The sequence below is a fragment of the Natrix helvetica genome (assembly GCF_964273705.1).
Source record: "Natrix helvetica genome assembly, chromosome: 1".
Taxonomy (NCBI): domain Eukaryota; kingdom Metazoa; phylum Chordata; class Lepidosauria; order Squamata; family Natricidae; genus Natrix; species Natrix helvetica.
This window is the reverse complement of record NC_138548.1, coordinates 52,567,080-52,585,646: the sequence shown is the minus strand read 5'-3', so window position 1 is coordinate 52,585,646 and position 18,567 is coordinate 52,567,080. Positions and strand designations below refer to the sequence as shown.

Sequence of the window (18,567 nt, the reverse complement as noted above, 5' to 3'; positions counted from 1 at the left end):
GCAAAGCCTCTACAAGAAGTTGCACCACTACTGAAACAGACAGCTAGGTCAAAATGGAGAACATCTAAGGCATATTGGGACTGAAGGCATTTGCTAAGAAGTTAGGGGGTCTAGTTCCCTTCAAGGCTTATTTTCAAAAAAGCACCTACACATAGGAAAATCAATTTGTGCTTGTCTGACAATAGCTTTGAAAATTAAGTTTGCTCTTCTTGTCCAAACATCAAGTAGAACAAGTGACCATCAACAGGTAGTAATTTGAAACGACAAGCACGTTTACAAACTAGCACTTAGATAACGTGGGAAAATCTTTATGTTCAATGCCTAGATCTTGTCGCACCAATAATTCCTCCAATCCTTCTGTAGCCTGTTTTTATCTTCCTATTACAGAGACAACTGAAAATAAAATGAAGTATTAATATTCTGTTATCCTTAACAGGAAACATGGAAAATTTGCTGTAGTAGCTGACAAGGAACAGAGGAATAGTGTGGGTATATCAGCTAGGAACACATGCAATTGTGGTGTATTTGTTACCCCAAACTTCTGACCTATTGAAATCTCCCAAAGGGCTTTAGCAGAAGTGCACAATCCATAAGTGTAATATGCGGAAATGATGATGAAGAATAAAAACTCACTTTTGTAGATCATCAACATTTTCTTAAAAATTGGAAAAAGTCTTGGGGTGCAGCTAAGTAATCCTTTATGTGTAAACCAAAAGATAAAGAAGCATTCCCATAATTTACAGTGACAGCAACAGACAGTTACTTATAACTTGGCTAGGAGCTGTAATGTTAAAGGTGATCCAAGAAAGATATCTTTCAAAGTAACTGTGATTATACATCAAATATAACATCAGAGTGCCTATGTCCAGGTTCAAAACAATTCTTTAAAAGTTTCTGTCAATATGAAGCAGAATAAAAAAAAGAAAACAACAAAATTTCCTTCAAAAAGTTATGAACAAAATAACAGAGTTGGAGGGGACACTGGAGATCTTCTAGTCCAACCCCCTACTCAAGCAGGAGACTCTATAATATTTCAGACAAATTATTTTCCAAACTCTTCTTAAAAACCTCCAGCGATGGAGCTGGGAGAACTTCTGAAGGCACAAGTTTCATTGATTAATTTTTCTGTCGGGAAATTTCTTTTTATTTCTAGGTTGCTTCTCTCCTTGATTAGTTTCCATCCATTGTTTTTGTGCTGCCTTCAGATGCCTTGTAGAATAGGTTGCCCCCTTCTTCTTTGTGGCTGCCCCTCAAATACTGGAACACTACTATCATTTCACCCCTAGTCCTTCTTTTCATTAGACTAGAGTTATCAAATTCCTGTAACCGTTCTTCATGTTTCAGCCTCAGTTCCCTAATCATCTTTGTTGCTCTTTTCTGCACTCTTTCTAGAGTCTCAACATCTTTTTTTTATATTGTGGCAACCAAAAGTTGATGCAATATTTCAAGTGTGATCTTATCAAGCCATTTTAAAGCGGCACTAAAACTTCACATGATCATTATTATATGTAGTGTAGTTCTCAATGTTCTCGTGTAGTTCTCAATGGAACTGCATCTACATGGAGGGAAGTATGCAGTGGAGTACCCCAAGGCTCTGTTTTAGGCCCAGTACTCTTCAACATCTTCATCAATGATTTGGATGAGGGAATAAATGGGGAACTCATCAAATTTGCAGATGATACCAAGCTGGCAGGAATAGCCAACACTCCAGAAGATAGGCTTAAGATACAGAAGGATCTTGACAAACTTGAACATTGGGCACTATCTAATAAAATGAAATTCAATGGTGAAAAGAGTAAGGTTCTACATTTAGGCAACAAAAACGGAATGCACAGGTACAGTATAGGTGATACCTTACTCAGTAGTAGTAACTGTGAAAGGGATCTTGGAGTCCTAGTGGACAACCATTTAAATATGAGCCAGCAGTGTGCAGCAGCTGCCAAAAAAGCCAACACAGTTCTAGGCTGCATCAACAGAGGGATAGAATCAAGATCACGTGAAGTGTTAATACCACTTTATAATGCCTTGGTAAGGCCACACTTGGAATACTGCATTCAGTTCTGGTCGCCACGATGTAAAAAAGATGTGGAGACTCTAGAAAGAGTGCAGAGAAGAGCAACAAAGATGATTAGGGGACTGGAGACTAAAACATATGAAGAACGGTTGCAGGAACTGGGTATGTTTAGCTTAAGAGAAAGAAGGACTAGGGGAGACATGATAGCATTATTCCAATATCTCAGAGGTTGCCACAAAGAAGAGGGAGTCAAACTATTCTCCAAAGCACCTGAGGGTAGAACAAGAAGCAATGGGTGGAAACTAATCAAGGAGAGAAGCAACTTAGAACTGAGGAGAAATTTCCTGACAGTGAGAACAATTAATCAGTGGAACAGCTTGCCTCCAGAAGTTGTGAATGCCCCAACACTGGAAGTCTTTAAGAAGATGTTGGATAGCTATTTGTCTGAAACGGTATAGGGTTTCCTGCCTAGGCAGGGGGTTGGACTAGAAGACCTCCAAGGTCCCTTCCAACTCTACTATTGTATTGTATTGTATATCCCTCTCTTAATGCAGTTTAGGCTTGCATTGGCTCCTATTTAAGTGGTTGTCTACTAAGACTCCTAGATTCCCCCTTGCAGTTATTTATATTGAGCCAGATACCTGTGGCTTTATACCTGTGGCTCTATACCTGTGTATTTGTTTTTTCTTGCCCAAGTTTAAAACCTTACTTTTCTCACCTCTGAATTTTTTTTTGTCTACGCTCTGTCAAAATCCTTTTGTATCTTGAGCCTATCTTCTACAGGGTTGGCTATTCCTGCCAGCTTGGTATCTCTGCAAATTTGATGAGTTTCCCTTCTATCCTCTTGCTTAAGACATATATGAAGATATTGAAGAGTACTGGGCCCAAGACAGAATCTTGGGGTACCGCACTGCATACTTTCTTCCATGTCAAATCAATTCCATTAAGGAACATTTAGTGTGGTTGGTCAGTCAGTTAATCCATCTGATGGTGATGCTATCTAACCTACATTTTTAAAAAAAATCTTATTAAATAGTAGGTTGCGGTCTACTTTATCAAATGCCTTACTGAAAGCCAAGTAAATTATGTCTACAGCATTTACATCACTAATGTAGTCACTATGTCAAAGAATGAAATAAAATTTGTCTGGCATGATCTGTTATGGTCAAACACATGTTGGCTTGCCATTAAAACTTTGCTTGCCTCTAAGTGTTTGCAGATTAATTATTTGATTATCTTTTCCAGGATCTTGCCAGGTATTAATGTCAGGCTGTTACTCGGTAGTTCTGGGATCCATTTTTTCCCCTCCTTTTCTGTAGATGAAAATCATGTCAGCTCTTTTCCAGCTCTCTGATAGTTCCCCAGTGCTTCAGGATCTTTGAAAGATACGGTTCAATGGTTTTGAGATCATATCTGCTGGTTCCTTCAGAAACCTGGAATGTAATCCAATCCTGCAATGCATCCATTCAGCACATGGTGATTTGAACTCATCTGAGGTGGACAGGTGCTCTTTTACCATTTTTCTTGCCTATTTTGTCTTGCATCTCTAATCTGTCTTTTAACAGTACTGTTTTGGATAGGTTGAGCTATTTTTTCCTTTTGCGTGAAGATAGATGCAAAGAATAAATTAAGCAGTTCCGCTTCCCCACCTTCTGCCCAGCAGTTCTTTGCCCTCTTCTCACTTTAATAGACCAATTGTTTTTATTTTTTTTCTAGTTTTTTAAATGTTGAAAGAAACTTTTTAAATTATTTTTGACATTTGTTGCAAGATCATTGCAAGCTAATGTGATTTGTTGCATTACTGCAGATAAACCTTGACTTCTGACCACAATTGGGTCCAACATTTCTGTGGCTAAGTAAAACATTTATTAAGTGAGGATTAGGGTTGTTAAGTGACTCCCTGCAGTTGTTAAGTTAATAACACAGTTGTTAAGTGAATCAGGTTTCCCCATTGACTCTGCTTGTCAGAATATTGCAAAAGGCAATGACATGACCCTGGGACACTGCAACTGTCATAAATACAATTGGCAAGTCAATTGGCAAGCATCTGAATTTTGATCAGGTAACCATGGGGATGCCATAACAGTTGTCAGTGTGAAAAATGGTCATAAGTCACTTTTTTCAGTGACACTGTAAGTTTGAATGGTCACTAAGTGAACTGTTGTAAGTCAAGGATTACCTGTATTTACTAATTTTACTATTTACTACCCCCATAATTTTGAAATGCAAGATATGGATGCATCTTAGTTTCAAGATTTTATGAATTAAATTTATTATTTACTGGATCCTTTTCAATCTGGTTTCTCTGCACTATAGTAATAAACCTGCCAATAATTCTATTTTTTTTTAAAAAAAATGCCTAATATAAGGGTATCATTATAAATTAAACATGTGCACGCATGTACTTTATTCATTGTTCGGGAAGACAAAAAGATGAGCAACACCTAATTTGTCTCATACAAGAGTCTGAATAGCAAGTAACAACAAGATTGTACACACACTTGTCTCTGCAAGAATGCAAGAACCTCTGTCTTGAAGGGAAAATGTAATTTGCTATTGCCAAACTCCAAAATGGATGTCCAAATAAAGTTTTTCATACCCCAATCAATATAATTATTTAGGTCAACAACTTCAGTTTCCCAAAGGCAATATATATATAATTGCTAAGAATATTAAAAACTAAGCACACTCATCATTTTCAAGTATAAACAGTTTACATTTTTAATTGACCTTTAAAGTATGGATGACTTTACCAATGTAGTTCCATAGTAAGTCATCTCATGTAGATGTCCTGTGCTTTTGTACATATTATTTGGTTTATCACAGCTAACTGGCAAGAGACAATCTGGTGTAATGTTTAAGGCACAGGCTAAAAACCAGAAGACCATGAATTCTAGTCTTACCTTAGACACAAAACCAGCCAGGTGACCTTGGGCCGGTTCCTCACTCTCAGCCCTAGGAAGCAGGCAATGGCAAACCACTTCCAAAATCTTGTCAAGATAATTTCAGGGACTACTCCAGGCAGTGACTATTAGGATCAATAGTAACCTGAAGGCGTGCATGCATGTACACACTCATGCATACACACACAACTGGCAATAACTCCACCTTTTAGAAATTAATTCACAGTTTGTAAAACCGTGATCTGGATGACTGAGAATCTCTATAGACATTTTTAGACAACTATTTTAATATTACACATATATTATCTTTTAACAAAAAGAAGAAAAATCTTACTTAAAAGTAATTCATGAGAATGCAACTTACTGTTTCAAATGCTGATATTCGCTCCTGTATTGAAAGGAAACAATGAGAAAGTATAGTAAGATCGTGATCAAGATCAAAGACATAAATGTAGTAACAGAATAACAAGAGTTGGAAGGGACCTTGCAGGTCTTCTAGTCCAACCCCCTGCTTAGGCAGGAAACCCTACATCACTTCAGACAAATGGTTATCCAATATCTTCTTTAAAACTTCGAGTGTTGGAGTATTCACAACTTCTGGAAGCAAGTTGTTCCACTGATTAATAGTACATCATTCAAATCTTAGTACAGGATATGCCCACATAGCATTGTTGTTTTTATTATTAAATTATATTACTGCATTTGTATTTGTTTTATTTTATTAATCATAATATTAATTATAATATTAAATATTAGCTGTGGTATTTTAATACAGTACTGTACAATGAGAATAATCCAGTCCTTTCAGAGCAACAATGGAATAGAAATCAAAAAATGTTTTACTTAGTGGAAATTATTGGTTTCATGCATTGTATATTAAAGTTTTTCTATTCATTGTTTTAAAGGTAATTACCTATTCTATGTATGTGAAACATACCTTAAACCAATTTTCTTTTCAGAATCATGTTTCTTTGTTGCCTATATAACCCTCTGCTACAGGTTCATAATACCCTTATTTAAAGAATTGGCTTAGGTCATTCTACTCAAAGAGAAGCTGGCAATCCCAGCCCAATCTTTTTTTTTTCATGAAAGCTTTATAATATATAGTTATTTATATGATTATGATAGCAAATATGTCCAAAGATTTGTTTAAAAAAGCAGTATTGCTGCCAGAGAATTTGGTGTGAATTGTTGAAATACTTGGCATTACCTTCTATATAAGCCAAAGATTAACCAATTTGAAGGCCTTTAGGATGACATGAAGGATACTGAAGGCAAAGATGTATAGTTAATGGCTACGCAAAATATATGTGTTAATTTTGGATTGATAATTTCGTTAGGCAGAACAGGTGATATTTACCAACTACATATTTTACATTCTAGCTTTTATCATGAGACAGGAGAGATTGCTAAGCTATTTTCCCAAGCCGTCATATTATTTAAATAGCTGGAAAAAAAATCAGTGCATTTATATTGAGCTCAGACAAGTATGCATATTTTGGGGTACTATGGTGCATTGATCTCATTCTAGGTCCTGTTGATATTAAAGGTATGTAAGGTAGACATGAAATATTTAGAAAGTTTCTAAATATTCTTGGTGGGGGCGGTACAGGTGAAACTCACCTGTACCGCCCCCACCAAGGTTTCCGGGCATTCCATCAGCCCCGGGCCCTGGGTAAGGGTGGTGGGGTGGCGGTGGTTATTCGGGAATGTCTAGAGCCGAGGGAGTTCACTGTCCCTCAGATACCCGGGTGTGAGTCCCTTGGTGTGAACTGGGGCCCAGGGAGGCAGTGGGGCTTGCTGATTGTTTACTTGGCTCCTCGCTATGCATCAGCAGCCCTGCCCGAGCTCCTCGAGCTAATCTCAGCGATGGCAGTTGAGACTCCCAGACTTTTGGTCATGGGGGACTTCAACTTGCCGTCAACGGGAGCGGCTTCTGAGGTGGCTCGGGAGTTCATGGCTTCCATGACGGCCATGGACCTGACCCAATTAGTTCAGGGCCCCACTCACGAAGGGGGCCACACACTGGACCTCATTTTTGTATCTGAACAGTGGACGAGTGATCTGGGAATAGGGGACTTAGTTATCACGCCCCTGTCATGGTCAGATCACTCATCCCTCCGGTTGGACTTCCCTGGCGCTATCCCCCACCGCGAGGAGGCGGAGCCAGACTCCACAAGCTGGTACCGCCCCAGGCACCTGATGGAATCGGACAGATTCCAGATGGAGCTTGGGCCAATACCTGTAGCCCTGTCCCGCTCCCGCTCCGAGGACCTAGTGACTGCCTGGAATAGGGCGACGACTGGGGCCTTGGACCGGGTTGCGCCTTTGCGACCTCTCCTGCGGCATCGACCCTCCCGGGCTCCTTGGTTCACTGAGGAGCTAAGGGTGATGAAGCGCCACAGGAGACATCTAGAGAGCAGGTGGAGGTCCTCACGCTCCGAATCTGACCGAACACAGGTAAGAGCCTATTTGCGGACTTACCTTGTGGCAATAAGAGCGGCCAAGCGTAGACATTGTGCCGCCCTTATTGCGTCTGCGGATAACCGCCCTGCCGCCCTGTTTCGGGTGACCCGCTCCCTTTTGTCGCAGGGGACGCGGGAGACACCCTTACAGGGAAGAGCAGAGGAGTTTGGGGAATATCTTCAGGACAAAATTGATCAGATCCGGAGCGGATGGACCCCCGTCAGTGGACCAGACGAGCCGTCAACAGCGAGTCTTGAGAGACCATTCTGGGAGGAGTTTGACTCTGTTGCCCCTGAGGATTTGGACAGGTTACGTGGACGGCTGCGGCCCACCACATGTTCAATGGACCCGTGCCCCTCCTGGCTGGTACTGGCAGCATGGGAGGTGACACGAGGCTGGCTTCTGGGCCTGGTGAACGCCTCATTGGGTGAGGGATACTTACCAACCGCCTTGAAAGAGGCGGTGGTGAGACCCTTGCTCAAGAGACCTTCACTCGACCCAATGGAGCTAGCTAATTACCGTCCAGTCTCCAACCTCCCCTTTTTGGCGAAGGTTGTTGAGAATGTGGTGGCGCAGAAGTTTCCACGACACCTGGACGAATCCGACTATCTAGACCCACGCCAGTCCGGCTTCCGACCCGGGCACAGCACAGAGACAGCCTTGGTCGCGTTGGTTGATGATCTCTGGAGGGCCAGAGATAGGGGTTGTTCCTCTATCCTGGTCCTATTAGACCTCTCGGCGGCTTTTGATACCATCGACCATGGTATCCTATTGCGCCGGTTGGAGGGGATGGGAGTCGGAGGCACCGTTTTGCGGTGGTTCGGCTCCTACCTCTCCGACCGGAAGCAATGTGTGTTGACAGGGGGGCAGAGGTCGTCCCTGAGGCCACTCACTTGTGGGGTGCCGCAGGGGTCGGTCCTCTCGCCCCTCCTGTTCAACGCATATGTGAAGCCGCTGGGTGAGATCATCCGTGGTTTTGGGGTTGAGTACCACCTGTACGCTGATGATACTCAGCTGTACATTTCAACCCCAAACCACCCCAACGAGGCTGTCGAAGTGATGTCCCGGTGTTTGGAAGCCGTCGGGGTCTGGATGGGGGACAACAGACTCAAACTCAACCCCTCCAAGACAGAGTGGCTGTGGGTACCGGCACCTCGGTTCAGCCAGCTGACTCCATCGCTGGCCATAGGGGGCGAACAACTGTCCCCTGTGGAGCGGGCGCACAATTTGGGCGTCCTCCTTGATGCCCGGCTGTCAATGGAGGATCATGTGGCAGCCGTGGCAAGGGGGGCGTTCCGCCAGGTTCGCCTGGTGCACCAATTGCGCCCCCTACTGGACCGGAGTGCCCTGCGCACGGTCACTCATGCGCTGGTGACGTCTCGCCTGGACTACTGCAATGCCCTCTACATGGGGCTTCCCTTGGGATGCATCCGGAGACTGCAGCTAGTTCAGAACGCAGCCGCGCGGGTTATCATGGGGAGTACACGTTACTCCCACGTAACACCTCTCCTGCTCGAGCTGCACTGGCTACCTGTGGCCTTTCGGGTGAGTTTCAAGGTACTGATCACCATCTTTAAAGCGCTCCATGGCATAGGACCTAGTTATCTGCAGGATCGCATCCTTCCACACACGTCCCTGCGACCTATCCGCTCACACAGGGAGGGACTCCTCCTGGTGCCGTCCACTAGGCAATGCCAGCGGGCGACACCTAGGAGTAGGTCCTTCTCTGTGATGGGCCCAACCCTCTGGAATGACCTCCCCCCCGACATTCGAACTACCACCGACCTCCGTTCCTTCCGTCAGAAATTAAAGACTCACCTATTTCAATCAGCTGGCCTGGCACTCTCTTAGTTTACCCCCCGGGATGTATCTTAATTGGGTTTGGGTTTTAATTGGGGTGTTTTTAGGGTCTTTATAGTCTATTTATTTCTTGTACAGCCTTATCTCCTCCATCCAAATGTATTTAATTGTTTTATATTACTATTGTATTTTTATCTGCATTTGACTGTACACCGCCCCGAGTCCCTTTCTGGGAGAGGGGGCGGTTTAGAAATCCAAGAAATAAATAAATAAATAAATAAATAAACTCGAAAAATTAGAATATCGTGCAAAAGTTCTTTTATTTCAGTAATGCAACTTAAAAGGTGAAACTAATATATGAGATAGACTCATTACATGCAAAGCAAGATAGTTCAAGCCGTGATTTGTCAGAATTGTGATGATTATGGCATACAGCTCATGAAAACCCCAAATCCACCATCTCAGAAAATTGGACTATTACATGCAATCAATAAAACAAGGATTGTACATAGAACAATATCGGATCTCTGAAAAGTATAAGCATGCATATGTACTCAGTACTTGGTTTGGGCCCCTTTTGCAGCAATTACTGGCATGGAAGCTATCAGCCTGTGGCACAGCTGAGGTGTTATGGAAGACCAGGATGCTTCAATAGTGGCCTTCAGCTCTTCTGCATTGTTCGGTCTCATGTCTCTCATCTTTCTCTTGGCAATGCCCCATAGATTCTCTATGGGGTTCAGGTCAGGCAAGTTTTCTGGCCAATCAAGCACAGCAATCCCACAGTCATTGAACCAGGTTTTGGTGCTTTTGGCAGTGTTGGCAGCTGGAAAATGAAGTCAGCATCCCCATAAAGCTCGTCTGCGGAAGGAAGCATGAAGTGCTTCAAAATCTCCTGGTAGACGGCTGCGTGATCCAAAGTCCTCTTTTCTGATGAGAGCAACTTTTGCATCTCATTTGGAAACCAAGGACCCAGAGTATGGAGGAAGAATGGAGAGGCCAATCAAGCACAGTAATCCCACGGTCATTGAACCAGCTTTGGTGCTTTTGGAAAAAGTTGCTCTGATCAGAAAAGAAGACTTTGGACCAAGGAGCAACAGGACTTTGGACCACTGTGCTTCATTAAGACCAGGGTCAACACAGCCATCTATCAGGAGATTTTGGAACATTTCATGCTTCCTTCCGCAGACGAGCTTCCACAGAAAAAAATGTAGCTATGATTTGTGGTATGATGATTAGAAAAACTGGATAATAGAAAAGTAAGCCTTCCTTTGTAATCTTAATATATTGTGTAATTGTACTTACATCTTCTGAGAAGGACTTTGGAAGCTTCTTCTTATTTAGTTTTATTCCTTTTGTGCTTTTGCTTCTGTTTTCTTCCTGCCTTAACTTTTTATTAGTTTGTGTTAGTTTTCGTGATTTTGTAAATCTTTCAATAAAATTTATACTAAAAAGCAAGCTCAAGCATTATTGGACCATTTCAGCCTTTCTTCCCCTACTTCCTTAAGATGTATCTCCCCCTGTAGTGGTGTATGATTTTGATTGGTGAATAAAAGAAGCAGAACATAATAAGAATTGGCTAAATGAACAAGTTTTGGACAATGCTTAGGAAAAACAATACAATTTCGGAGTGTATGAATGAACATGGATGCCAGTATGATTCATATGAAAATTTCAGACATTTTATGACTCACATGGGTCTTATCCACCTACACAAATACATGGAAGAGCTCAACAATGTTTCCTTACAATAACATATTAATAAATACACCTATAAAACTGTCCTACATTAAATATATTAAGAAGATATATTACATTAGTACAAAGATGTACTGTATGTTTTAAAAGTTTGCTCAGTTCCTCAGTAATGAAGCCATAACAGTATCAGCTTCTTTGTTTAATAATTTACCTCCTCACATAATTATCCAATTATGAGATTCCTTATAAGAAAAGTGTTAGCCTTAAAATTTTTATATACATTCAGAATGATTAAATGACATAATGCAGTTAGGTCTGTATCATTCAGTATTAAATTGAGGTGGAACATGTCTACATGCTTCCATATATCTAATGTCTCCACAGAGAATATATTGGCATATCAGAGATAATACTGGGTTATATTCTGTCAATATTTTCTGGACTCTGAAAAAATATTTTCCAGAAGATAATTTATATTTGCAACGTACCAGTGCAATCTGAAAACAAGTAGTCCTCGACATAGCAACCATTAGTTTGATGACTTTTTGAAGTACAACTGCACTGAAAAAAGTGACTTACGACGGTTTTCACACTTACAACCATTGCTGCATCTCTATGGTCATGATTAAAATTCAGATGCTTGGCAATTGACTCAGATTTATGACTGTTGCAGTGTCACGGGGTCATGTGATCACCTTTTGCAAACTTCTGACAAACAAAGTCAATGGGGAAGCCAGATTCAGTTACTAACTTAACAACTGCAGTGATTCACTTAACAACTGTGGCAAGAAAGGTTGTAAAATGGGGCAAAATTCTTTTAACCACTGTCTTACTTAGCAACATAATTTATGGACTCAATGGTGGTCATAAATAGTAGACAGTTCTCGATATGAGTGTACATATGAGCCTGTGTTCATGTTTTCAATATATCTGCAAGAACATAATTTTCATTTCACACACACACACACACCAGCAGCAGAAGGTAGAGAAACTGTTTTAGTTAAAAAGTCTTTCATGAGAAGTGAGAGAAACTACTTGGACACAATTAATTCCTCTCCCCAACAACCCCACTTATTCCTGAATGAAACTTTCAGCAAATGTCAAACATTCTAACTCTCTTTATAACTAACTGGACAACAACAAAAATTATATTTGTAGAATTCCAGAACTGGAAAGGATCTTTTAGGCTTCCATAGTATACAAATTGAAATTAAATACCCCAACTAAACTGTATTCAGCCTCTGCTTGAACACATCCAGCAAATGAGAGCCCACCAACTCCCTTAGTAACTAGTTTCTCTGTCAAGCTAGTTTTTGTTGTTGTTAGTTGCAAAGTCATGTCCAACCTATCGCGACCCTATGGACAACTTTCCTCCAAGCTTTACTGTTGTCTACCATCCTCTGGACTCCTCTGGACTCCTACTACTTCGGTGACTCCATCCAGCCACCTCATTCTCTGTCATCTAGTTTTATCATTCCTTAAAGCCACAGAATTTAACAAAACAATCTAGGACCATTATTCTGTACGCTACAATGTACTATACAGAAAATGACCTTATTCTGTGTGACATTCTAAATTACTTTGCTAGCAAGTCATCTCTCCTTGTTTTTTCTTTTTTCAAAGCAGATCTAGTTTCTTAAATTGTTCCTTATGGAATGTAGTTTTCTACACCCCCTATAGATTCCTCTAAGCTAATACTGCTTTTCAAATGTGAAGTACACCGTTGGTAAGAAGAATCATCAAAATATTGCAAAAATTTTACTGTACGTTGTTATTTGTTTAAATAATGCAGAGCAATGCCTTCTTGGAAGATTCTCTTGCAATGTCATAAGCTGAATCAACTTAGGCTAAAAATTAACAGAAAGTCTGAGTTAAATTTGATTGAAGTTGAAGCTAAATTTTTCTTGGACTTAACTGTAATGTTGAGGAAGAATATTTGTACTTATACTAATTATGCTATACCAACTATATTTCTAAATGAAGGGAAATATGGATATTTTTCCTCTTACTCTCCCTCAAAATTTTGTTTTGGTTGACCATAATATATCCAAAAGAAAAGTGGCTTTTTAAAACAATGAATTGGTCATCCCAAGTAATCCATGTTTCTCTTTTCCTGAAAAATATAAGCAGGCAAAAATTGTGGGATCCAGAAGAGAATTCAAGCACCCTCTGCTGGACTCTTTCTGTGCTATTAGAGATAATTTCAATGCCATTTGATAGGAATGTGTTGCTTTTCAAAATATTTTTTTTAAAAAAAGCATAACTCTATTTAAGTTTCATCCACACCTACAAAATGAATGATAGTTCATACAGAGCTGTTAAAATACACCCATAGGGGGATTGTTAAAACTGTAAAATTTCTTGAGAATTTGATAGAAAAATTGAAATACAGTGTTTCTTTTCTTAATCACCCTTTGTAGTTAAAAATAATCTTGTAGGTAAAGTAAAAAGTAATTTATAAAATGTGTCATATATAACTTGCTTTCCTTATAAGAATATGTTTTGATATACAGTATAAAAATGAAAAGTACTTTTTTCAGTTAAAGATTACAAATGTATTGATTGAATTTAATAGTTTGTTCTCTGCTTGTTTCTACCCAAACACCTGTTAGTAAATTTCTTAGTATAAACATTTTTGCAAATTGATCAACTGCTTTTTCATCTTATCCTTTAAAAAACATAGTAATATTTTGTAATTTATTTTTCACATTTTCAGGAGAAAAAGTAACTTAAACAAACCATTTTCCGTGTACATTTATTTGTTTACTCTTGCTTATATGCAACTTCAATCATCATAATTGGAAAATCATAGAGAGTAAGAATATATAAAAACAGTTTAAAACAATGATACAATATTTTTCTAGGATTTTCTTTCACAATACTAGCAACAAAGAGCACAGTATTCAATATAAGACATTAATTGAGTCATATTTCCCCAGTGTGGTGCCATTCATTTGTGTGGGAACTGCATTTCCCAGACAGCACAAACTTTAGTTGGAAATCCCAGACAGCACAGACTTTAGCTGGAAATCCAGGGCAGTGCTGAGGCCAATATAGCATCTTGAAGTCACTTAACAGAGTAAGGCTACTCTAAGCTGTCAACATCTGGCCCAAAAACACAAGAGGTGAAAATGTGATATGGATTTTCATATATAGCTGAAAAGGGAGGTTTTTAACAGCAATGAATGTGGTCATAGTATCATCAGACTGTTTCTGAGAAGATCCATCCCAACGCTAGTTATTTGACTGCTTAATTGGACATGCTCAAAATTGACTTTTAAGCAATCTTTATACAAAATATGGGTTTTCAGCAAAAAAATACTTCAAATTGTCCCTCTCTGAGCATGGATATAAATCTTATGTGATTGAGTTGCCTTCTTGGCTTTGTGACTCATTTGCCTCCTGTCTTCCACTAGGACCGTGATGGCGAACCTATGGCACGCGTGCCACAGGTGGCATGCGGAGCCATTTGTCAGGGCACGCAAGGCGTTGCCCTGTCAGCTGGCCAGCACGCATGCGCACACTGGCCAGCTGATTTTTGTCTTTTGAGGCCATTTTTCGCTCTCCAGAGGCTTCCTTGAAGGCCCTCCAGAGGCCTGGAGGCCCTCCAGACGCTTCAGGAGCTTCCCTGAAACCTCCAGGGGGCTAAAACCAGTCCTACAAGGAAACCAGAAGTCCGTTTCTGAACTTCCGATTTGCCAGTAGGGCCGGTTTTCCGCGCTCTGGAGGCTTCAGGGAAGCTCCTGAAGCCTCTGGGGTGCTTCCGGAGTGGCATGGGAGGCTGCTTTCGGCCTCCCCAGGCTCCTATAAAGCCTCTGGATCTGGGAAGGGTGAAAAAAGCATGCCAAAATGCTGTGGGAGCTCTGGTCATGCAAGCATGTGCGCTGGGGTCATGTGCAAAGCATTATGGGTGTGGCACGCCTGCACACAACCCCCTTGCGCTCCCCCCCCACTTTTGCCACGCAAGCCAAAAAAGATTTCCATCATTGCACTAAGGGCTAACACTGAAGAGCACCAAAATGTTTTATTTTTAGGGCACAATGTTCTACTTTTATTCATAGTAACACTACCCTTATTATCTCAATGAACTGAAGTGCCATAGAAAATCTGCGTCTGTTCTATATGGTGATCACAAACCAAGTAAGTTGTTGTCTTTTCACAGGTATATAAATTATTCTCTGAGCATCCTATTTGCAGGTTTTATTTTGCTATAAATTTGAGCTTAAAATTCAGTTGCTCAGTTCTGAGAAAGCAAAGTAATAAAACTTAATGATCACTGAAACTTAAATAAAAACTCTGTGCTTTAATAAGTTCAAGTTCTTTTATTCTCTTGAGATCTTACAGTGTAGTAAATTGAGAACTGCTCTCCTAATTGGCTGAATAACTCTATTTACCCTTTGGTGGCATGGTGAACACTAGCATTATAGGGCAAAACTCATTTTATCTTGCCTATAATCAGTGAAAGTAGATATTAAAAGACTCATTATTCACTCAACTTAGACAATGTAAGATTGTTCTTTTCACAGAATACCTTTTCCCAACTTGTATAGTTCGTGGGTTTCAAATTATAATTAATGAATATTTATCTTCAAGTCTCTAGGCTTGAACCAAAAAAGTTTTCTCCTTGGCACTTGGTTCAAATTTACTGTTTTTTTTCTTGGCAGTGAGGACAAAATGTTCCAACTAGACCAGGGGTGTCCAAACTTGGCAACTTTAAGACTTGTGGACTTCAACTCCCAGAATTCCCTAGCCAGCAGAGCAGAGCTGGCTGGGGAATTCTGGGAGTTGAAGTCCACAAGTCTTAAAGTTGCCAAGTTTGGACACTCCTGAACTAGACTCTGCTAGAGTGAATCCTCTTCACCAAACAGTGAAATTGCACTAACAACATTTGGCTGTATCTATCCTAAATATTGTTAATATGTCAGAGATGCACTTTACTTCACGTTGCATTGACAAGGAAATGGGATTTGCTTCCCCATGGTTACCACTTACAGTTGTGGCTATATTTTATTCATTTATTTAAGTTATTTGTATTCCACACTTCAGCAGGAAAGTATGGGTTTTAAACTCAGCAGAATTTGTGTGGAAACGCATGGAGGTAGCCTTAAAGAAGGAAATTAATAGCTGCAAATGGCATCTTAGCTCTGAATGGAAGGAAGGAGAAAGGAACTCTAAAATGTTCCACCTTGATTCTCTTTGGTAAAACTGGGGGATTCAGCATTCAAGTTCTTGTACAAAGCTGTAGAGATGTCAGTCACAGTCTTTACATGTGCTTCATCAATTTTGAAAAAAAAACATTTGATAAAATAAGACACAGCAAACTATTACAAATCCTGAAACAAGTGGAACTAGATGACAAAGACATCCGAATCATAAAGAATCTATATTGGCATCAGGTACCAAATGTGAGACTAGGCCAAAAATACTCAGATGATACAGAAATATGAAAAAGGGTCAGGCAGGGCTGTATTCTGTCTCCGTTGTTGTTTAATATCTACTCTGAGTCACTTTTCAACGAAGCACTGGAAAACATTGATGCTGGCCTCAAAGTAAATGGTGCTCAGATCAACAATTTAAAATATACTGATGTACAGTTCTGCTTGCCAGTAAGCATGAAGACCTTCAGCTCCTCATCAACAGAGTTTCAGAAATATCTGAAAAATATGGCTTAAACTCAACACCTCAAAACCAAGATCATGGTCATCAGCAAAGAACCCATTAATTTACCACTGATAAATTTGGAAGGAATACCACTAGAAAAAGTTGAAAGTTCACGTACCTCAGTTTTAATTTATATGAAAGCTGGGACATGATCAGTGAAGTAAAGACAAGGGTAGAGAAAGCTCGAACAGCATTCTTCAAAATGAAAAAGGTCTTCTGCAGTCATGACGTAAGTCTACGTCTGAAAGTCAGGCTTGTCAGATGTTACATCTTTTCTATCCTGTTCTATGGAGTAGGGAGTTTGTCTCTGACAGAAAACCACTTGAAGAAACTAGAAGCAGTTGAAATGTTCAATGTTATGTATAACATAATGTTATGTATAAGCTGGGTTGACAAAATCACAAATGAGGAGGTGATAAGCCGCTTGGGAAAGCAAAGGGAAATCATCAAAGCTATTAAAAAGTGAAATATTTTGGACATTGATGTAACACTCAGAAAAATATGGCATCCTTCACTTAATCCTCCAGGGTAAGACTGAAGGCAAACAAGCTCCAGGCAGAAGAACATCATGGCTTCTAAACCTAAGGGATTGGTTTGGACAAAACTCAGCAGCACTTTTTCTTGCGGCTGTTGACAAAAATAAGATTGCCAACATCCGATGATTGATATGGCACAAGAAGAAGAAGAAGTGGGGGAAGAAAACCCTGTTAAGGTTTCAATATTTTTTTGTTAATATCCTTTATCAATAAAGTAGAGTTACAATAGTTCTTGTGATGGAATTATAACAGGAAAAGGAAAACAAGAACATCTAGATATCAATTCTTGAAGTTATTGAATAAAGTTCTTAGTTTCTTTTCTCATATCTGATGGATGACTATTAAAGGGGAATGGAGTAGATTTATTCCCTTCTATCATTATTCTGCATCTGAACATTAATCTCAGACCTCAATCTTCTAACAACAACAAAAATTCCTGCAAGACTGAAGTCCACCCATCCTTAAACAATAAAAATACCAACACAACACATTCTACAATCTCTGTGGAATCCTTGGTGCTCTCTAATCTTGGTTGTTTCCTTGGACTACATAAAGACAGTTGTTTGCTTGAATTACCAAGAAGAAAACCACACTGCCACTAAACCTGGACCAGCAAGCTACTGTAGATAAATAGGGAGCAAATCCCACATTCACTAGCACTAATGATGTTATGTAGTTGAGTAATAAAACACCTGTAAGCAAGCAACCAAGCTCAGAGAGTACCAAGGACTGCAAACCAGAGCTACATACAATATATTTTCTTGTAACAACTCCTGTGTTAAACTTGTAAGATTCAAGACTATACTACCAATACCTGAAATTGGCACATTAACTCTTACACTATATTGCCAAAAGTATTCGCTCACAACTGATTCTGATTATGTGGATGGGTGAGCAAATACTTTTGGCAATATAGTGTATATTTACACTGTTATGACTGCACATAATCTTGCATACATAGCTCAATAAATGCATGCTCAATAAATGCATGCTCAATCTGTACACAACAAAATAAAAGTATATATTATATATCCTTGCAGTTTGAGTGACGTTAATTCATTCAGTCAGTCAGTCAGTCTGTCCATCTGTCTGATTTAGAGGTTAGAAAGAATAACATTATGACTATGTGCTAGAATGGAAAAAAAATAAACAGCACTGCAGCTTACATTGCTTTCAAAAATTGGGAAGTAATTATAGTGGCTGTATCCAGTGTTCATAAGACCTCAGAGGGAAGCCTGGATACAATTCTGGGTAAGAGGTCTGTTAATAGCTTGGAAGAGATTCAGAAAATAACTTTGAGTATAATAAATTATCTAGGAGACAGATCACATGAAGTCAAAAGAAAGACACAGCTTATGAAAATCAAATTGAAATGGGATATTTGATCCTCTCTTAATTTTTAAAAGTATCAGTTTAAAGTTACTAAATAATAATAAAGATAAAGATAATACAGTTTTTTTAAACATACAAATAACAACAAAAAAGTCAAGGA

At 39.7% G+C, this 18,567-nt stretch overlaps 1 protein-coding gene across 9 annotated transcripts in view; it reads right to left on the bottom strand.

Moving 5' to 3' along the window:
* The window catches only part of CEP128 (centrosomal protein 128), a 208,963-nt gene that overhangs the window by 30,754 nt on the left and 159,642 nt on the right, over positions 1 to 18,567 (bottom strand). For 8 of the 9 annotated variants that reach the window (XM_081935596.1, XM_081935594.1, XM_081935593.1 and 5 more), the window contains exon 20: positions 5,282 to 5,305. The exons of the other annotated variant lie outside the window; for it this stretch is intronic. In XM_081935596.1, the coding sequence (XP_081791722.1) occupies positions 5,282 to 5,305 (24 nt within the window). The remainder of the gene's footprint in view (positions 1 to 5,281; positions 5,306 to 18,567) is intronic. 9 annotated transcript variants of the gene reach the window in all.